At 35.8% G+C, this 21,601-nt stretch overlaps 2 protein-coding genes across 4 annotated transcripts in view; one reads left to right on the top strand and one right to left on the bottom strand.

Annotated features, from left to right (window-relative positions):
- Nucleotides 1–274: 274 nt before the first annotated feature.
- Nucleotides 275–21,601, bottom strand: part of LOC134852124 (neural-cadherin-like) — a 55,965-nt gene continuing 34,638 nt past the window's right edge. For all 3 annotated transcript variants that reach the window (XM_063868414.1, XM_063868415.1, XM_063868416.1), the window contains 10 exons: nt 20,724–21,064; nt 20,178–20,353; nt 19,593–19,784; nt 18,830–19,003; nt 17,943–18,162; nt 17,181–17,550; nt 16,673–16,977; nt 16,139–16,248; nt 1,852–1,986; nt 275–1,244 (listed from right to left, as the gene is read on the bottom strand). In XM_063868414.1, coding sequence (XP_063724484.1) covers nt 619–1,244; nt 1,852–1,986; nt 16,139–16,248; nt 16,673–16,977; nt 17,181–17,550; nt 17,943–18,162; nt 18,830–19,003; nt 19,593–19,784; nt 20,178–20,353; nt 20,724–21,064 — 2,649 coding nt within the window. In that variant the 3' untranslated portion in view covers nt 275–618. The remainder of the gene's footprint in view (nt 1,245–1,851; nt 1,987–16,138; nt 16,249–16,672; nt 16,978–17,180; nt 17,551–17,942; nt 18,163–18,829; nt 19,004–19,592; nt 19,785–20,177; nt 20,354–20,723; nt 21,065–21,601) is intronic.
- On the top strand, nt 7,424–13,456 carry LOC134851438 (uncharacterized). The gene is made up of 4 exons (XM_063867514.1): nt 7,424–8,077; nt 8,502–8,621; nt 9,092–9,231; nt 12,729–13,456. Exons 1-4 carry the CDS (start codon nt 7,938–7,940, stop codon nt 13,304–13,306), a joined length of 978 nt encoding a protein of 325 aa, XP_063723584.1. The 5' UTR covers nt 7,424–7,937; the 3' UTR covers nt 13,307–13,456.

Genomic DNA, 21,601 nt, shown 5'->3' with positions numbered 1-21,601 from the left:
GGAACAAAATTACCTGTACTATTGAAAATTTACAATTAGAACAATTGTACAATTTTAGAACAATGCTCGCACGATCATCTTTCTCTATAGTTTAAAAAAAATTCCTTAAATCCCATAATAAAGACGTTTTGCCAAAAAAGACATTTTTCAAAATGTTTAGCTAGTTGGCTACGGGTGGCTTTACTATTGGTTGAATTTTGGTCAGCAAGTTGAAGTAAAAGCGAAAAGTTGAATTGAATTTTTTTTTTGTAAATTAACTTTTATAAATAGCAATTATAAATGAATTAAGAACTCAAGGCACATTCAAAATTTATCACTTTAGTTTTGAAATAAGTTAAGCCAGTGGCTAGCACCTTGGGCTAAAAAAAAAGCCAAGACATTAGTGGTATTAGTGCGTAAAAAACACATTTAAGTGAAAAGCAGTATAAACTTGAAAACTGCACTGTTGCTTGAGGGGAAATTGATGAAATAACTGAAAGTTTTGATTTTCCAGCTGAAGCTGCCAGAATTTCACAATATTCGGTCTTTTTTAGTAGCTATTGCACGATTTTCAAACAGTTTCTCAGTTTTCTTTCCCATCGCAGATTTATTTTGGCAAGATTGCGTGTGTTAATTTGATCACACTGCATGAGAGGGCGTGTTAGGGTTGTTGCGGGCGGGAGGGGGAGGGGAAGTTTGTCCATTGGGTGCGAACATGTTGGCCATTTTGTGAAAAGGCGGGCCCATTTTGTGAAAGGGTTCATAATTGGGTTCCGAAGCTTGGGACATTACATCACTAACATCCCCCCGATCACTATCGCCGCCCTCATAGTGGTAGACCATAAGAGTATCATGTCCCCCCATATTGGCAGCGTGACGGTCCAGCTCGTGAGTCTTGGCTTTTAGGTATCTGCCGACGTCTTCATTGTGTCCCGGAGTCGGGGTGCCTCGATGGGGAACCGGACTTGAAGCGATGTAGCGGGGGTTCACTTTGGGACCCCCTGACAGGTTCGTGGTCGAGTGGTTGACAGAGGGGGACTTTCCGTTCGGTATTATAGTATGAGATGCATGGAAAGGGGGAGGGGTTAAGGATGGCACGTGATTGACAGGTTTTCGGAGTTGGTCTAGAACGAAGTCTGCGTCGTCTTCGCCTCCACCCTCGACTACTTTTTTACCCATGTTCTGATCGTGGAAATCCAGATCGTCGGCCGTGAATGCTTTCGCTTTTTTGCCCGCACGGCAGTAGCAGAACAACATCAGAATCACTAAAAAAGAAAAGAATTAAACTGTTTCAGAGCAAACTGTTTCTGATAGTTTGACTTCACAAAAACAGCACCAAACGTTACCGCTCCACAATAAATTTTGGTTACAAAAACGAAAGCAAAATAAATTAAATTATACATTTTTATAACTTTCGTTTTGCTTATGATTTTTTGAATAAATTTTGAGGGTGTGGCGGGGCTAAAGAATTAGTTGTAAACTCAAAAGACATATTATGAAATTAACTTTTGGTGTTTAGGCACACAATGAACGCCTTGCGAAAGAAGTGGTTGCCCCATTAAATTGACATGCGCGTGATTTGGAAGAGAGAGGGGAGCTGAATAAGTTTCATTTAGTTACATATATAATTTTGACTATGGGTACTTGACAAAATATTATTTACAAAACATTATATGCTTCAATTCATTGGTAAACGAAAAAGAAAAAAATCCACCCGTTTCTTTTAAACTAAAGTTGACACTTAATCACTTAATCATCCACAAGGATAAGAAACAACATACGAGCTGCACATACGGTTCTTTGCGGAGAACAGCTGTTGTTCCCTTGGTTATTTACGTCATATTTACATGATTACATGACGGCTATACTTACAAAGGAGGAATATGATGGCACATAGGATGACTATGATGGCCGCGAGGGAGAGAGTGGCAGTGGCTACCAGAGCAGCGGGTCCAGCCTCGTCGCAGTTCCTGCCGCTCCAGTCATTCTCACACTCACACTCGTACGCTGCAAATACAAACAGATTTGTGATAATCACTAAACGAAACGTTTGATATTCACTAAACGAAAGCAGTCTCTGATCTAGAGACATGGGACAGGGGTGCTCAAATATAGATATAGATATTAATGCAGACAGAGCTAAAAAAAATCATATCGTAGGTTCACGAAAAAATATACATCGATAGTATTAAATCAAATTGTTAAACCAAAACACTGAGTTAATTCACATGACTGTGGTAACATCAACATCCAGAAGTTTTATTGGCTTCTAAAAAAACTTGATTTTTTAGATGTAAAGGGTCAGCTTCATCCGGTTATCAGTGAATACATCAGCAGTATTTAATGATTTATTAACTGAAATATTTTTCACTACTAATAACGATTGATGAAATACCACTGGTATACTTGAAGACAACCAAGAGTTAATAGAATAAAAAAAGAAGTATTTGAACTCAAACTGTATCCTTTCTACTAGAAAAGTGTCACGAAGTCCAGGTGTCACAAATGGCAGTTATCTAACCAACTAAAAACACAATTCACTATGCTCCCCGATGCAGGAAAAAATTATACCTATCACAATGAAAGGTGGCCAATATAACACTCATACTCAACTCCTCCTTCACCCTCCAATAGAAGCTTAAAACAAAAGTAACGAAACTTACTGAGAACACCAAAGAAACTACAAGAGATAAATACAATATATATCAGAAGAGTAAAGGCTAAGTGCACAATTTACAGGCTATCGACAATTCATACAGGTATCTACAGGGACTTTTTAGAGAACGTTATTACACAATTAAAACAAGACGAATTGATAAATAGTAAAAGTTAGAAATTGATGAATAGTAAGCTAACTAAATTATTAAATGGGCAAAAATCCCCTTAAGATAAAATTCAGAAATGAACAATTTAAAAAAATTGGTATTGCACTAAAAGTATATTAAAAGAAAAGTTTTGGAGTTCGTTTACGCAGTTTTAGGCTACGTTGAAGTCATTGTGAAAAGTATCTGCGTCCTTTCTTGTTCCTGTGTTGATGAGAGAAGTTTTATCGCTGATTTGCTTCTGTGTCGCTGCGTCCGTCGACTTCAGCCGAAAATGGTGCAGCGACTATAATGGTTGGATCCACTGAGGGTAAAGGCCTTGTTGTATAACCAGTAGTTTCGGTTAATAAGATCTCGCGGTCCCAGTGTCTGCCAATGGAGTCAGGGGGTCCTAGGTAGGGTTGATGAACAAAGCTCCTAAATGCGCTTTCTCTGGCGTCTTCATCGGAGACCTTATCTCGACCAACGGCCGCTCAGGCTCAACTTGCAAAATGATTACAACTAAGTCAATTGGTGCAACGCTGTCCAAAAAACGTCTTTTTCCACCTCTTTCTGGAGGTTCCGTTCGAGTTCTGAAGGAACTACCTGTTGGAACGGATGGAGTATGGATAGATTACGTTTTTTTGTACAGCTCTCAATAGATATCATGTCCTCACGTGTACCCTTTGTAGGAGTCTTCTGCGTTTATCGAATTGTCGTCTAATTTTAACTGTCTAGAGGTATCTAAATAGCAGATGTGAACAATTAAGTCCTGTAATTATCATATGTACCCTCTCCCAAATAGTCGCCTAAAACTTTATCCCAGTGATCTCAATGTAAAAAATATGAAATGACGTAATGAAAGGAAAGAATATTTTTAGCAATTGAACAAAGTTTCGTCAATGCTCTTCTCTTTTTCACAGAAGCTAGTTTCGACTGTCGACCCGTGGTTGAGGATCCCGCGAGACCCGAGCCCGGTCTGATCTTAGGAGAGTTTTTAACTCCTCCCTGCTAAATCTGAACATTTAAACAATAAATCAGTTTTACTATCCAATTTTTTCGGAGCAAATGAGTCTGAACGTTAAGTCGGATTTCTTGATTATGTGCCCGTTGTCGAGTGTCAGTGTGATCGGAAGCAGACTCATTTTTGACCTTTGAAGGTCTAAAATACGGTTATCCCTCTGTTCGATTAACCTTTTTTCAATATCAGTCCTTTCATTTAGTAAAGAGTTCCGACACTAGGGCTCTCTTTTTGGACCCCGCTTCTTTGTTCATCAGGTCCCTATCATATCCCTTTTGCTTTTGAGCCTTTTCTCCAATGTATTCATCTTCTATCTGATCGTTTTCTGCCCAGTCCTGTGCTCTTGCGTTCAGAAAAAAATGACTTCCTTTTATTCAAACTAACTGCATATGAGACCAAGTTTTTCAAAAACGTGTTAGGTGTTCTGATAAAGTGTTTCATGAAAGATGTGCATCTAGTTAATGGTTGTTTAACTCCAAATAGACCAAACAATTTTAACAATTGCTAATTAAAAAAAAAACTTTTGGTTCGGTAAACGACATTGCACCATTGTTGATTTCATTGTGTAAAAAAGTCGTTCTACCACTGTATCGAATCTATGATCATCCAAAGTATATGAAATAAGATTATCATGATTTTTCTTGCTGAATATTTTTAAGTCGTTACAAAAAAACTCGACCCATGGTCCGGTCTTTTACATTTCGAAAATTTGCGAGGGTTAAAATAGTCGATTAAAAATTTTAAAACGAAATGAGTCAAAAAAAATTTAAGAACTGGAGGGCCATTTTGACAATCGGTTGATACAAAAAAAAGAATATATTTTGTTCCACTTCACGATTTATCCAACCAACTCGCAAAGTCCAAAATAAATGCTTCAATCGCTTCCTTCAATAATGGTAATTTTTGAGAGTTTGCCGCGCCCAAAACATTTTCAATCTCTTACCAGCTTTTATACTCTCTGAGCAGTTTCTCCCATGTTGTAAAACTTATCTGTATAAACGCAAAGACCATATGTTTATGTTGCACAGGAACGGTCACAGACATGTGCAATAAAAACTAGAAAGTTTCAACGAGAAAACATTCGACAGAAGTTAACGCAACAATGGAACAGTTTTGGGCTTGGCTTCTCAAGGAATGTTTGCCAACATGGCGAAGACGCGACAAATGGACAAAATCGGTTGACCTCATTGAGATTTTGTATGGGCATTGGAAACAAACGCACATAGGGGAGTTTCGCCAAACACTCAGTCTTGAGAACTATTAAACAGCAGCCAGAAAAAGATACTTTTTCTCCAATAGGTAAGGATAAAGAATGGTAACAAAAAAGGAAACAGTACAAAAACATTGATAAACAGCTGAGAAAAAACGGTACGAGTAGGAAAAGCGGTGAGGGGTAAAAAGTAATGCAACAATACATTGGCAATCACGGTAAAGGGTGTCAAAAAATTTAGTAGTTTGCGGTTTTCTCAAAAGGGGTACAAGATGAGATGCAAACAGTAGCACTAGAAATCTTATACAAGGAAATGTAAATAGTTAGAAGATTTGGCAGATCTCGGTAACCTTGGGAGAAAACTACAATCATTTGGGGTACAACGGGTATATTAAAAAAAAACAATAATATTGGGATCAACAGACATTTGGCTCAACGGGTAATCGGCGAACGCACACCACGGATAAAAAAGGCATACGGGAAATTTGCTTACGATATTGGTAACAGGAACCAGATGAAAGTATTGTTTTTGACAACTAAAAATCTGAAACTTTTACTAACAGTTAGAAGAGAGGATTCTTTGAACAAATCGATAGTTTGGAAGGGCTTGGTAGAGTTTAAATGGTTTTTGGGCAATACAATTAGGTGGAGTAGAAGGCAACAAGCTGAACAGAGCGAGATCTGATTGCATATACAAAATGCAAATACCATTACTGATACAAAAGGAGATAAAATCAGAGCAGCTCATGCATTCGGAATACGACTACAAACACAAAATGAAACGATTACGAACACAATAGAAACAAAAAAACTTTTGATTGCGCAATACGGCGATGACACACGACATATATGTTAATTTTTTCTTAATTTATGGATACCCAAAAACTGGGGGCGGACTGTGCAGATGAGAAGTCATCTGCGCTGATGATTGAGTTTGATTAATTGTGGCAGTAAACTGAAAAAATCAGAGCTCCAGAAAACCAAGCAACCATTGAAACTTTAATTCAGTGACATGCAATTGCTCAATTTTTACTTTTTTACTCTTGATTGAAATAGATAGAAAATTTGATCAAACGTATCGTATAGATAAATCCCTTTCGTTAAACTCATACAAAATGAGAAAGAATTGAGATGCATTCGAGAATTGATACTCAATGTACCTGATTGGTACTCAAAAAAGTGCAGATATAGGAATAATAGGCTATCAGCTTGATATCATAAGAGGCTAATAGGGTTATGTTATGGCAGCACTAAGGGTGATTACTTTTAGTGCAGTCGTAATTTTTCTAGCAGGACTTAACGCCTCCCCCCCCCCCCAGAATATGATCGGAACATTCTGTGCTTTTTTAACAATAACCCTGTGACGCGCAGTTTTGTTTAATTTTTTTTGGAATTTCTTCAATTGGCAATTTCACTTGTTCGTACAAATTAAGGTAGAAAATATTAAATTACTCTTCTTACTAGCTAAGAATGACAAAAAAGTCATTTTGTTGTCGATGTAACGCCAAAATTTACACAAAAATACTGGAAAACAAAACATGATAATCAGATCGATGTTTTCCTTGTCATCGAAGAGTTTTTTCACTGAGTTCGACGCCATGCATATTTTTGGTGCCTGATTTTGCGTAATCGGGACGAACAATAATGATTTTACTATTAAATTTGACTGTAAATATGTTGGCTTCATACTGGCAATAATCATTCAATACACCTCTATTTGCACTCAAAAAACAAACTGAGTTATTCCTAGACCACAATTTGCTTTCATTTTTATCGATTTTTGAGGGAACTGTTATCTGCTCAGTTTACTTTGTGCCAAATGGGACCTTGGGACAAAATTTATGGCATGGAAAGCAGCCAAAAAAACGACACGTTTGTTTTCTTAGCCCATCATAAAATAGAAGGTTCCTATAAATTTCTGCCCTCAAATCCTAAATTATCGCATTTACTCGAGGAGTTTATTACAACCTCAAGTATTCAATTTTTATTTTCAACGCCACAAGAGTCATTCACCATTTTTGAAAAGCCGATTAAAGGTTCCCGTATTCAAGGGTTACACTAACTTCCAACTAAATTTACAATTTCACATCAATTAGCAAACATGGTCTTATTTCCCGACTTTATATTATGCGCTCAAGGAGCCGATTCTCTATCGAATTTACAGATTTAACAACGCAACAAAGGTTTTTTTCTTTTTTGATAGCTTTTAACTCCTCTGGAAATTCGACAAAAAAGATGAAAGAACTTTATTGCGACGTCAATATAGACTTAACCTTTTTTTATAGATTATACCGGAGTAACAAAAATGTTCTCAATGATAAAGATTTGTCCTTGCAAGCAAAAAGGAAAATAAATTTGACGAGTTAGCCAGGTCTTTTTTTGTAATCAATTTGCATATTAAAACCATATAGTTTGTCTTCTAGATTACGCTACTTTGTTCACTCGACAAAACAAACATCCAAACTCCTGAAAAGATAAAATTTTGTTGATAATAACACAATTGGTTCAAAAAACTGGAATGAAATTTGATTTTGACCGTTAATGCAAAGATTTAAGACCAATATCAGTTCAAAATCAACTTTTGATTGCGATATGAAGCAACTTTGAAGATAGAGAGTGAATAACTTCGAGGGAGCCCTTCTGATAGCCGGAAGGTAGTAAAAATTCAATCACGTTTACAATGGTACTGCGTGAGTTATAGCCCTACTTACCCTCTTATTTTGTCTATTGCCTAGTAATACAATTTTGAAAATGGATCGCCTTTCTTTGGCCAAATACCCTTAGGGGCTAAGTTATCTTCACTATTATTATCAATTCCTCTCAAAACTCAGCACAAATTGACAAGCAAATCTGACCGCAGCTATTAAATGAGAGGAAGTAAATAAAATTAGTAGTATTGAAGTTAGTAGCAATAGCAGAGCGAGCAATGGAGGGAACCACTTACGGGGCTTTTAAAAAGGACCAATTGGATCAAAAAATGGCTGAAAAATTGGATCAGAAACAGGATCCGTCCTACGCAATTGGGAGCGCGTCTCAGTTGCCGCCTAAATTCGAATACTTCGTAGGGTAAGTAAGTGTTTCTTTTTTCCATTACTCCATTTTAATTTCTTTGCAAGTTTGCAGCCAGTTATTTTAGAAACTGCGTTACTATTCTTTACCTCACATTTAATCAATTATTTTAAAAGACTAGTCTCGCATTTTTTTTCAGCTACCTAATTGATAAACTTCCAGAATTACGTGCAGTTTTTTATATATTTTAAATTCAGAATTTGAAGCATTTGGTAATCAGATTTTCTTTGAGCACTCAAAAGATCATTTTAGACATTTTGTTTGCTGGATATAAATTTCCACATATTTCAACATTTCAGTTTTAATGTGCACTGCCATTAAAACTTAACGCTGATAACGGTAGCATCTCGAATTAGATTCTATAATTAAGTATCATAAAAAAAAGACATTAAAAATGAAACTACACCCACTTGTGGTCTAGAATCCGAGGTGCTGGACCTGGCGGTGGATCTGGCACACTGAAGAAACTTTCCGACTTCAGCTCTGTGGGTGGGGGCAACGAGGGCGATTCAGGAATAGACCTCACCCACATTGTACTTGGGTAAAATGATTTTTTTAAATACTTTTATCCCCAAATTACGGCTCAGCGAATTAAAACTGAGATGATTTAAGGGTTATGACTTAGAGAATTAAACAACCTGATTTGAGCTGAAAATTATCGAAAAAAAGCTCAAAAAACATTTTTGGATCAAATCAGACTTTTTTGGGTTTGGGGGAGCTAGAATAATCAAAATGGCGAAATAGGTACAGATAATATTCAATTACAAACATTTCAGAAAATGAACTCGGATTATGAAAAAAAGTTTCGTTATACTACTTCAAAGGCAAAATTTTGGACCCAAGAGCTCCAGGGGATTCTTAAGAGTCTTTGAAATCCTTTCACAAGATTCAAAACAATGTGCAAGGTTAGCGAAACTCCATTCTGATTAATTGATTGAATATTAAAATATATAACTCAGCTGACATCCACCCTCTAAACCTTTTTGCTAATTTTATCCTTGATATGTTTAGAGGCAACGCTTGGCTTATAATTTTTGGGCTTATTGGTGGATTTGTGTTCACACTCTACATAGTGTGTTACTTCAAGAAGGGCTGCTCACTTTATGAGAGCAGAAAAAGAGCGAGGGAACTTAGAATCCGAAGACTGGCCGGTAAGTTGGGTCTGATATAAGCTTGACTTGGGACAAATATAATAAATTCGTTTCCAAGTATTTTACAGTTAGTACCCCAGAGGGGATATTTACACAGAGGCGAAGCTTAATTTCGCGTAAACAAGCGAAAACATGGCAAAAACTACTCTACAAAGCAAAAAAAAAGAGAACTTGACATTGTAAAAGGGGAATTTCACAGATTCTCTGAGCTCTCCCAAATCACTATAAAGACCACATTTTTACTAAATTTTCTGCTCGGCAGGCAAACTTAAAAAAAAAAGGCTTAAAAGGCGTTTTTAGTCTTTTTTTTAGAAAGTTTTGACCAAAAAATTGCGTTTTTTTTCGGCGCGCGCTCCCCCTCAAAGTTAGTATATTTTGGCGCCAAAAGCGCCTCTAGAAAAATTTTAGAGCCCGTCAGCCAAAAACGGATATCTCCCCATGACATGCCCTATCAATTGAACATTTAATCTCACAGGTCTTAGCGCAATTTTTCAGAAAATGAAGTATATCCAGGGTTGCATAAGAATCTGATGTATATTCTCGATTGATTTAAATCCGATTTTTATTATTTTACCTTGTTTTTTTCAATTTTTATTGGAAATGTTTTTTGTTTCAAGAATCAATTAATTTACGCAAAATTACTGATTCAGCATCTGAAAGAAGAACACAAGTTATCCATATTTTTCTATTCCCAGCCAATTTCTGAGACTGGAATGGATAAATCCAAAAGTGCTGAAAAAATTTCCCTGTTAAAAGTATGTTATGAAGAGCGAAGTACGTAACCAATGTAAATACTGCAAGCTAGATTGTATGTTTACCGCGGCACTCGGTAGGATAACACAAGGGTTGATTTTTTTTTTTATTCTACGATTAAAATCTGATTTAAATCATTGATTTAAATCAAGTTGATTTTAATCATGCAACCCTGAGTATATCCGAAAAAAAAAGATCAAAATTCACCACACTAAAATTTTAGAAGACCGTAGAACTTGGGGTAATATAAGAATAGACTACCGTAAATTGCAAACAGACATTGGCGAGGCCGATCTTGGGTTGGAAAAGTGGTCATCGTAGTATGACACTACGCTCGGATTGTGTACACACATAGTAATTCGATAAAATTTCAAATAAATTCAAGTACAAAATGCTCATTCAAAATATTCAATACTGACGGGGAATATTTTAAAAAATAAGAAAAGAGCCAAAAAATTATTTGAAACAATTTTAATCAAAGCAAAAAAATATTCAGATTTTAAGATTTTTCTGAGCTACGTTCATTGACATTTAAAAAATGTTTGCTCTCACCAATTGGTAATCAGACTTTTTTAAAAATACAATGATTGAAGACACAAATCGATTGAGTTTTGATTTTGATTAGATTCCTAATGAATAGACAAAACAAATTTTCAAATAAAAAACGGTTAAATTTTTTTCTGCTAAACGTTAACGAAAAAATTAAACGTAGCCAACAGACAGCTGAAAAAGAGTCAATGAACGCAAGTAAACCAAAAAAAAGGTACTGACTTGTTTTTTGAAAAAGAATAGATATCCCTAAAGCTCTTTAAACTTCTAGAACAATTTATGATTGGTATTTTGTGGCTTAAAGTTACCCCAATTTGAGAAAGCTGGATCAACAAGTAAAATTTTTACTCCGCTAGGAAATCTGACAATTAAACTCCATTTTCGAAATAAAAAGTCAATCACGTTTTTTGTGACTTTTACACTTTTTCTGCACAATAGTGGAGTTTGCCTTCTTTTTAACAAAAAAGATGGTCTGAATTTAAAAAGGAATCAAAAGTCAATCCACAAAAAAGTTCATTTGACCTTAAACAAATTTCCTGAAAAAAAATTTCCTGAAAAAGGAATCATCGCGACCTATATAAAAGTCTGAACAACACTCATCGACTCTTAATTATCTGGCATTACAAAACAGGGGAAAAATTGATAAGCCTGCAAAAAATTGCTCTTCTCTGGTAACCTAGACGACAAAATTTAAGTAGACACGCTATGATCCAAAAACAAAAAAAGACAGTAGAAAATTGGATCACAAGGTTACCATTTTTATTCTGCTAAGAAATCAAAAAATTACACAGGCGAAGCTGAACTTCGCAAACCCAGGCCAGAAAACGGCAAACAGCAGCTCTAATTAGTGGAATAAGAAAAGATTCCTGACTTTTATTATTTGTCAGATTCGAACCTAAAACATCTGAAGTTGGAGTCTCATTTTCGCCCACATGTGACACAGGTCACTGAACATTTGATAATACTAGACGCCAATGATGCAGCTATATATGCTAAAGAATGCTAACGCTATGCAGTGAAAACGCCAGCGATTATCAATAAAACTCTCGCTAAAAGCTAAGTTCACAGCCATCAATGAACACTGGTCATCAATAAAGCAGAGAAGAGATTGTTTCAAAGTTTCCAATGTTACAGGTCGAGCACCAAATGAGCACTTTAATTTGCGAGTTGAAATCATACTAAAAATCCATTGAACACAAAATCAATAACTTTTTGCTCCCTTTCACTTTTTGTTATTCGAGAGTGGAGTTTGTCTTCATTTTATCGAATAAATTGAATTGAATTTAAAAAAGGACAAATTGAAACAAGGATAGCCGGTTACTGTGCAAGTAGCACAGAATGTTCCGACCTCAGTCTTAAACAATACAAAAATGTTTTCTCAAATTGGTGTCGTTTTGATTAAGAAAAAATCTGAACGAAAAAATAGAACTTAGGCATATTTGAAATGTTTAGTAAAAAGAGGTCAATTGGAAAACAGTTTTTGAAGAAGAATGACAAGAAAAACTAAAAAAAAATTTGTAAAATAAATTTTTTTGAATTATTATTTTGTTTGATTCCCAAAAGTGCGCTAAAATACTGAAAAAAAACTACCTTTAATTGAGTAAAACGATGTTTTCACGGCTTAAATTTAGCTTAAATTAGCTATTACAATTACTAACTACCTTACTAATTAGCTTGAAATTAGACCAAAAAAATTGAAACCGGTTTTTCTCGACACTGTGAAAATTTTTTTGAAATTTTTTATAGTCGTTGGAATTACGACTAAAAGTGCTTTAATATGATACATCACTAAACCCTGTCCTACGACTATTTGTGATAGCTAATTTTGCGTGGAAAAAAAAACAAAAAAACTAAAACACTCAAATACAAAGTTCCTCCCCATTTTCAATGTTCGGAACAAAAATCAAATCTGAGCGTGAACACTTGTCTTGAAAAAACCCTGACCTATACAAGTGTCTTCGCAACGTTCGTTGATACTTATAAGTTGTAATTATTTCCATCAAAACATCTTTCATATATTATCTTCAAATAATTGGAGTAGAAAATTTTAGAGTAGCAACGGCTTAAAATTCTGAGAGCAACAAAAAGTTTCCACTTCTGATTTCATTTATTTTAGCATCAAATATGGCATAAGTTAAATTGGTTGTTGACGTATCATTGTATAATTCTTTTATGACGTACCAAAAATGTTTCAGCTGAGACAGAACAACGATTCAAAAACCTGGGAACAGTAATCAGGTTCATAGAAACAATTGAAAAACGATATGGAGTCAAACTTCACCAAGAACCAGATCCAATGGCTACAACTCAAGCTTTCAAAAGGTCAACTTCAAACAATACGACTTTTACGAGCACTAATACACCCTCAATTTCTAAGTCACAATCGATGGATTTTCAACAGATTCGACACGAAAACGAACATCAAAATTTCTTCAGAATCGAAATGAACAACTTTTCTACACGTTTGAACAAAGTGAACAAAAACAAACGCAAGCAGAACATCATCGTTGACAGAAAATCTTCGCTTAGTGGCATCAATTTAAGAAAAAATAGCATAAAAATATTGCATCAAGCTGACAAAAACGAGAAGTTACTGAAGTTTTCACCAATAGATGCGCATAGTAGCCTGATGTCTCACGAAATGGCGATGGTTTCAAAAGAATGCAATTCTCGGAAAACGAGTAAAAATGGACCCCCAAGTAGAGCTGTTGGAAATTATACTCTTCGTTTTGATTTAGAAAAAATGAACCGAGAACGTCAGAGGAAAACTTAGGGTATATGAGTCAACGTGTTTAAAAAACAACATATTTTATAGAAAAAAACTTCAACGCTTTGACTAGATTCAGGTCCAGATTTATGCGTGCAGGGAGAAGGATTTTGTTGGAGCTTTTTGTTTGGAAAACTGTGGGTAAGGAGCTTTGTTTTCGGGTGTAAAATAGTTTTTTTTTCTTACTTTTTTACACAAAATCAGGCACCAAGAATAATCATCAGAATAGGTTGAGTTTCATATCATATTGAAAGCCTTTGTTTTATATCATATTGAAAGCCTTTCAGTCTTCATTCAAAAAAACTTTTTAAAAACTTCAAAAAGACAAGAAATATGGTTTGATCTTACTGATTTTATGCCTATTTTCGAACGATTAAAGCGGGCTACTGTGTTATGATCGGAAACTTTTTCTACGAAAACTTTTTTTTTGAGTTTTTAATGAATTTGGTGGAAATTTGCTGTTATATTTGCTCAGCAACCCACTACTCTTGTTGTTCCAACCATTCTGTAAAGGAGAGGAACTTTTTATTTGGGTGTGCTTCAATTTTTTTTCTCTTTTTTTCTTTTCCAAGCAAAATCAGGTGCCGCAAATAATCATCGGAAAGGGTCGAGTGATCAATTATATTAAAAGTCTTTAGTCGTGATTCGTTTACTATAAAAAATTCAACAAGATGCCCCAGCATTGAGAAAAACCAGTTGAAATTTTTAAGTCAATATCTAATTTCGAGTAAGTTAAGCAACCGAGTAAAACTCGTTATAGAAATCTCAGTGATTTAGGCTAACAAAAACTTGACTTTTCTAAGCTACAACTAGCTTTGGAAGCTTATTTGCCAATAAAAAGTTTCCATGAAAAACTGTAGACATTATTTAGTACAATTTTTTTTTCAAATTTTCTACGCATTTGTATAGTTTTCTCATCACACTACGCCCAAGAAACAACGCTAATTCGAAGTAAAAATTTAAAAAAAGTTTTGTCATTTTTTTTAAATGCGGTCGGAACATTCTATGCTACTTGCACAATAATCAACCATCCTTGTTAATCCAACCATTGAAAATTTTGTTCTTTCACGCATCGAACATCCTCATCACTACCAATGAGTGCAGAGACAAGCTGTTTTTTTTATTTCAAGCATAATCTTGTACCACGAATAATCATCCGATTGAGTTGAACGATACATGAGATTAAAGCAATTATAAATGCAAAAATGAAACTTTTCGATTTTCAAAAAAAAAAAATTTCCAGAGTCGAGAAAAACTAGTTCATAGTTTTTCTTTTTTCAATTTCGAGCAAGTAAAGATATCAGCTCTTGGACATTTTTTTTGAAGTCAAAAGTGGTCGATTATGTCCAACTCATTAATTTTTCAAGCGTTTGTACATTATTGTAACCACAAATAACGCACTAAAAACGACGCAAACTCGAAGAAAAAATAAAGAAACCTTTTAGAGTTTTTTTGATGAATAAGTCTAGAACATTCTGTGCTGCTTGCACAACAACCAATTATTCTTGTTGTTCTGACCAATGAAAATGGGGAGAAACTTTGTTTTCGGGTGTGTTTTAGTTTCCTTTTGTTTTCCACGCAAAATCAGGTACCACAAATAATCATCGGAATGGGTCGAGTGATATATCATATTCAAGTTTCTCAGTCGTGATTCAAACAACATTTCGAGCGAGAAAAGCTATCAGCTCTTTGACATTTTTTATTGAAAACAAAAGTGGTCGACTATGTCTAATTCATTATATTTTCAAGCTTTTGTACATTATTGTAATCGCACTAAAAACAACACTGATTCCAAGAAAAAGAAGAAATTTTTTTGTCGTTTTTCTGCTGAACATTCTGAATAAGGCTGGAACATTTCAGACCGTTATTCATAGCGTCGAGGAAAACCAGTCTGAAATTTTTGGTTTTTGGTCTAATTTTGAGCTAATAAGGTGACCGTGTAGGCTTAAAATAGCTTATTTAGGCTTAATTCAAGACGTGAAAACTTAGTTGTACTCACTTAAAAGTAGTTTTTGGAAAATTCTAGTGCCATTTTAGAAACAAAGATTGAAAATTGCAAAGATTTCTGCAAACAATTTTGAAATTTTTTAAAATTTTTTATCTCATTTTTTTTCTGGTCATTTTTCTTCAGAAACTGTTTTCCAATTGACCTATTTTAGTATTACTCTCAAATATGTCTTAATCCTATTTTCTCGTTCAGATCTTTTTATCACAACATGCAGAATGCAGAAAAAAAACGACACCAGTTTGAAAAAACTTTATTTTATTATTCTATTTTTTAAGACTGTTGTTTTTTAAGACTGTGGTCGGAACATTCTGTGCTACTTGCCCAGTAACCTGCTATTCTTGTTTTCTTTTGGTATTATTCAACAACAATTATTGATCGACAACCAAAAATTTTCGATTGGGCAATTTCGCGGCGAGGAAACTGAAATTTTCAATCAAAAGCTGCAAAGAATACCCAAAAGACCATTTTTTCTGTATGTATGCGGCACAAAAAATCAATTGCTCTTACTATAAAATGGACACCGAGAAATTCATAGATCCAGCCTGAGTAGATTAGATTATTTAAGAACTATATATGAATACTTAACAATAACAAATTCACCTTCGAGCTTGCTGATAGAAGATAATTTATCAAAAAGGGGCAAAAACTGAAATACAAAAAAAAATGAGTAAAAAATCTAAATGCCTGTTTTTGTAACTCCGTCAATCAACCATAATTCCCATGCTAATAATAATTTTATCATTGCACTCGTACAATAAGTGCACTCGTACAGAAAATCAGAAATCCAAAAAATTATGGGTTTCATAAAGAATCATTCATCAAAAACTTACATCCAAACACGTCTCTGCATTCTATTGCGTGAACACAGGGTTTGTATAGATCACACTCTAGTATGTCCACACACTGGTCGAAGTCATTCAGTCGAGTACCAACGGGACATCTGAAACAAAAAAAAACATCTGATGATCGATTCGCTCATCTTCAAAAAATTGGCTTCAAAAAAATTGGGCCCTTTTTCACTTTCCTCCACCTGTGGATATAAATTTTGAAAAAATATTTAAACATTGTTAGAATGCAATAAAACTCGGTATAGTGAACAAACGAACAGTTTACATCGTACTTCAAAACGTATCATCACGCATTTAGCCATAATAACACGTATAACAACAATTAAATTAGAAAATTTGAAAGGTTGGATGGAAATGGGAAAAGAGTAAAAATTGCTTCCTCACAAATTGTACAACTTGATGAGCTTGATTGTAAGCCATTAAAATTTTTGACTAACTTCCGTTCATGAAGTTATTTACAAATTCCAATAATCGGTTCAAGAAAAACTAGAAAAAGTTTCAATTCAGTGTTCTTACGCGCAATGAGCTTGATCAAACACTGGAACACAGATCAGACTTCCAGGGCATGTCACTCCTGGAGATCCGCAGGGATCTGGATTACATCCTTCCGTAATCCCAGTCCTGTTAGCCACCGACACTCCAGCCAAAGTTGAGGAGTATCCGAGTGGGAGTTGGATCCTGTTGAATCTGACGTCAGAGATGCATCCCTGGAAATTAGACGTGACGTCATATTCGCCACTGGTTTCGGAGATGTATCCTCCAATCATGATGGACTCTGGGTCTATTTGAAGGAGACGAAGGGTGCCCTCGGATGAGTAGACCTGGAAAACAAAGATTTCTTTTTAGGATTTGTAATCATTTTTGAGGAGAGCCGCTTAAGCTTAAGTTTAGCATTAGTAGCGCATTGTGGTAATCGAAGATGTTTTTGCAAAATAATTTCAAACAATCTCTCGATTTTTATCGAAGACAAACATTCAGCAGTTCGTCTAGCTACTAGAAATGCGTCACTTCCTATTTTACTCACCATCGTGCCACGTTCACCACCTCCATCCAGGAACATCTTAAACCTCTTTCCGTCTCTCATAACTCTCACCGAATGCCACTGACCATCAGTCACATTTCTGCTCTCCAGCTGCAAAATCTCTTCTCCCCTTCCTCCTAAATTATGCTTCAAAGACAAAATACTCTTCGCGATGTAGATGCGGATGAACCCTGCGTCATTTGAGTCGTGGAACCCGAGGAGTATCATCTCAGAGACGTCTTTGGCGGTGGAGCGGAAGGACAGGGTGATTTCGGTGTTGCGGGCGTTGAGGAGGGTGCTGGCGGCGGGTCCCTTCGGGTCGACAGAGTAGCGGATGAGAGAGTCACTTGGACCAAAAGTGTACTCGGGGGACCTGCATCAGATCAATAATTTTCTGATGATTGAATTTTGCGTGAGGCGGCGATTCTCCGCAAACGACAACTGGTAGCATTTCATTGCATTTTATTAAAACTAATTTAAAATAAAAAGATTAACCGATGCACAGCAACCAAATGGCTATTCGTTAGCGGGTGTGGGATTCGATGATTCGATTCGATAGACGCAAAAAAAAAACTATGCAAAATCCTGATTAAATTTCTTGTAACGAACTGTAACCATGTCCACCTTTCATTCCGTTCATCCCCCACGGAATGACAGGTACAAGGCTGAAAGGAGGGAGCTGGGTCGGGGGTGAATAAAAAACCATGCCCAGATTTTTGAAAGCTTACATATTTTTTTTTAAAATTAAAGGTCAAACGTGCTCACTTAATTAGACAGGTGGTTCCCTCGTATCTCGGATGGCAGTCGCAGTAGAGGAACTTGAACATGGAGGCCACACACTTGCCATGCTGTCCACACCTAGGTCTGCCTGTCTCGTCTATGCAGAACTCCTCCTGGTCCTCACAACTCTCTCTCGTGTTTTCAGTCTTGGCTGGATCACTGAAATCTACTATCTTGCCATTGATCAGGAACTCACGCACACAACCTACAACAAAAAAAAAACTGAACTTACATTACATGACACTCGGTAGTTTAGATAATTTGCGCATTAACAATATGTTTACAAAAATTAAACCATAGAAAACGGCCAGTTGGAAAAGAGTTTATTTAGAGCAAGAAAACAGAAAAAAAAATAATAACTTTCGAATTGCGAAGAAAAATAGATGACTTTGAAGCTTTTTGAATTTCTAGAACAATTTATGATCGACACGTTTTTGATAACATTAACCCAATTTGAGAAAACTGGGTCAATAGATAAAATTTTGAATGTTGGTGGGAAATCTGATAATTCAACTCGATTTTCGAAATTAGAAGTTGATATTACTTTTCATTACTTTTACATGTTCGCTGTTCGATCGTGGAGTTTGCCTTCCTTTTAACAAAGGAAATGAACTAAACTTGGAAAAAAGTCAAACCGCCAAAAAGTAATTTTGAGCCCAAACAAATTTCATCGTGACCTATTATACAAGAGTCAAAAGCAAACAAATATATTGAACTGAAGTTTTATTTACACTTAGTTTGAAGATAACTTTAAATTGTGAATTTAAAAATCGGTTGAATGCTTATTGACTGGAATTTTTCTCAGTCCAAAGCTATACTAAGTTACAATGCTTTATGATTTTCAACCCTGAAGATTGAAATTTTTAGCGTACCATCGAACCCAGTGTCAATCACACTTGATTCCAGAACATCCGGATCGGAGACTCCTCCAACTTGCAGAGGCGCATTCAGGTCCAGGCTCCTTCCCTTGAGGTATTGCACCAGGAAACAGGTGTAGTAATCTTGAGAAGACGTCGAGGACTCCTCCTTGATGAAGGAATTCTTGCCTAAAAGGCAGTGAAATTTACCAAACAGCTTTGAAATGTTAAAGTTGTTAAATACATGCCATATAAGAGAAAACGACAAATTATTTCAGCAACATTAACATCATTATAAGCAAAAGAAAACCGGAACAACAACCAACAGGCATAACTTTAAAAAAGCCAACAGACAGTTGGAAAGGAGTCAATGACCGTCTCTTTTTGAAAAAATCTTAACTTTTAATTATGAAAGAAAAAATAGATGGCCTTAAGGCTCCTTGAATTTCTAGAAAATTTTGTGCCCAATTTGAGATAGCTGGTTCAATAGGTAAAATTTAAAAGAGATAACTAAACTCCATTTTCGAAATTAGATGTCGATCATGTTTTTAATTACCTTTACACTTTCGATGCTTGACAGTGGCGTTCGCCTTGCTTTTAATACAGGAATTGAAGTAAACATTAAAAAAAATCAAAAGTCAAACCTCGAAAAAGTACATTTGAGCCTAAACAAATTTAAGACTATTAAAAAAAACGAAAAAAAATCATCGCGACCTATATAAAAGTCTGAGCTTTTGACTCGAATGTTTATCGACTCTTTAAAATGTTGATGACTTACACATGTCTACTTCCATTTTGATGAGATCTTTCTCAATCATAATGTCAACAGTGTGCCAGTTGCCATCATTGAGAGGATGGGAGGGATCTTTGGACAATTGAGCTACTTGCACTCCGTTTCCGAAATCCGAGATGAGCTTCAGCGCGCCTCCGAACAAGACGAGAGCAATGAAGTCGGGTTTGCTGGTATCATCTGAAACAATTGATAGACACGATCAATTCACTTAACCGATAAACTTTTGATGAACTGATAGAACTGAACTTTTGCAAAAAAAACTCTCAGAAAATATTCAATTTTTTTCAAGTAACAGGTTCAATCGACAATAGGAAAAAGAGATGACACTAAATCAGTTTTGAGGTTATGGCAAAAAAACTAAAATTCAATAAAATAAAAGAAGCAATTCAAGCATTGCTTCTAGAGCCTTGAGCGTCCATTCAAGTTCGCCGCCTCTTAAAATAATAAAATATAATCCAAATTTTTGTATCATACCGAGTTTGCGAACATTTTATCAAATTATATTGCAAGCGTAAAAAAGCGACACAAATGGAAAAAAACTGCAATTCAATAGAAACTAAGTATACCAACCTGTGATTGGTCCGTTGTAGAATAAGAGTCCATCTTCCTCAATGGTTGAGAACTGGAGAGAGATTGTGGTTTCTGCGCAGAGCGGGATAGAATCGAACCAGGAGAACCCGTCTCCGTTGAAGGTCAAAGTGTCAAGTTCACAGTTGGGACCACTGTAGGCTGGACTGCACGTGCATCTTGAAAGAAGACACAAGTTATTGAGTTAGAGGTCGTTTTCTGATGGATATTTTGTTTGTTAGTCCAAAAACTTATGAAATGAAAAGAAATTGTCTTCAAATTCGTATATTTTTGGTACAATTCTAGGATATTTCGTAGTAGTTTTGTTGCAGTCCGATTTTTCAAAATCGATACTGAGAAGTTTTGCCCCCTGGTCTCCAATAGGTAGTTTTCGACCTCGGAGCGTTTTGTCGGTATAGGCAAACAACAAGCCATTATAACTTTCTCAGCTAAATTTGAGTTTTCATGAGGACGTATCAACGACTACTCAACAAACGCCCACGTAAAATTTTCGAGGAAACGATATTTTTCTAAATGAAAAGGATATACCTGTACGAATAGTAGGCCTGATTTGCCACCACTTTTGTCACCACTGGTTTGCACTGGCCGCCATTCTGACAGGGATCTGCGAAACAGGGATCCGGATGTGCCTCTGGTCTGAACCCGTCCGGAAGAGTAATCATCTGAAGTGCCTCACACACTCCGCACTGTGGCTCGACTCCAACATCGATTCCAACAAAGGCGTTCGACTGGCCCAGAACTGGAACTGGTTTATTGGCGAAGGTTAGCATTGTGGCACATGACTCATCAATTTGGTCGGAGCAGACACCGGGTCCGCAGAGGTTCAAAGGGATGTCTTCCAGGACTAATTCGACGACACCGTCTTCAAACTAAGCATTTAGAAGTATAAAATTAGTCAATATAGTATTCAATACAATAACCCAAACTGATTAAAATAAATGTACTCCTCAAGATTTTGTTCAGATCTTTACACTTGGGTATCGCTTTTGGGTTTTCGAACTCCATGCAGTGGTTAAGATGTATCATTTTCATACTATTTAAATTTAACGCTTTTGAAGTTGAAAACGCTATATTGCTTTATATTCTACAACGCCAAGAAACACAAAAACATGTTTCGTCGACATACTTATACTTAAATTGAATATAGAACATTCGAATGTGGATTACAGAAACAACAGTCGATTGAACGTATTACATTTTAGATTGATATCCATTTTTGGAAGTTTTGGATTGGTCTAAAAGGGAAGATGGTGACACAGATGAGCCGAAAAAGTGGCCGTGAACTAACTGTAACATGCATTCTATACATTTGGGTACTACGTGGGAACTACGGCATGAAATATTCACAGGCATAAAAAAAATCATCGAACGCTTCCTTATACAACGTGAGCTAAAAGTCTATTGAG

The sequence above is a fragment of the Symsagittifera roscoffensis genome, chromosome 7, assembly GCF_963678635.1.
Source record: "Symsagittifera roscoffensis chromosome 7, txSymRosc1.1, whole genome shotgun sequence".
Lineage (NCBI taxonomy): Eukaryota > Metazoa > Xenacoelomorpha > Acoela > Convolutidae > Symsagittifera > Symsagittifera roscoffensis.
This window is presented reverse-complemented; position numbering and strand designations above follow the sequence as displayed.

Excerpts from the sequence above, each read along its gene's own strand:
- LOC134851438 (XM_063867514.1), top strand. The coding sequence starts at position 7,938 with ATGGAGGGAACCACTTACGGGGCTTTTAAAAAGGACCAATTGGATCAA. Across the intron at positions 8,078-8,501 it reads AAATTCGAATACTTCGTAGG|AATCCGAGGTGCTGGACCTG; the intron begins GTAAGTAAGTGT and ends CTTGTGGTCTAG. Across the intron at positions 9,232-12,728 it reads TAGAATCCGAAGACTGGCCG|CTGAGACAGAACAACGATTC; the intron begins GTAAGTTGGGTC and ends AAAATGTTTCAG.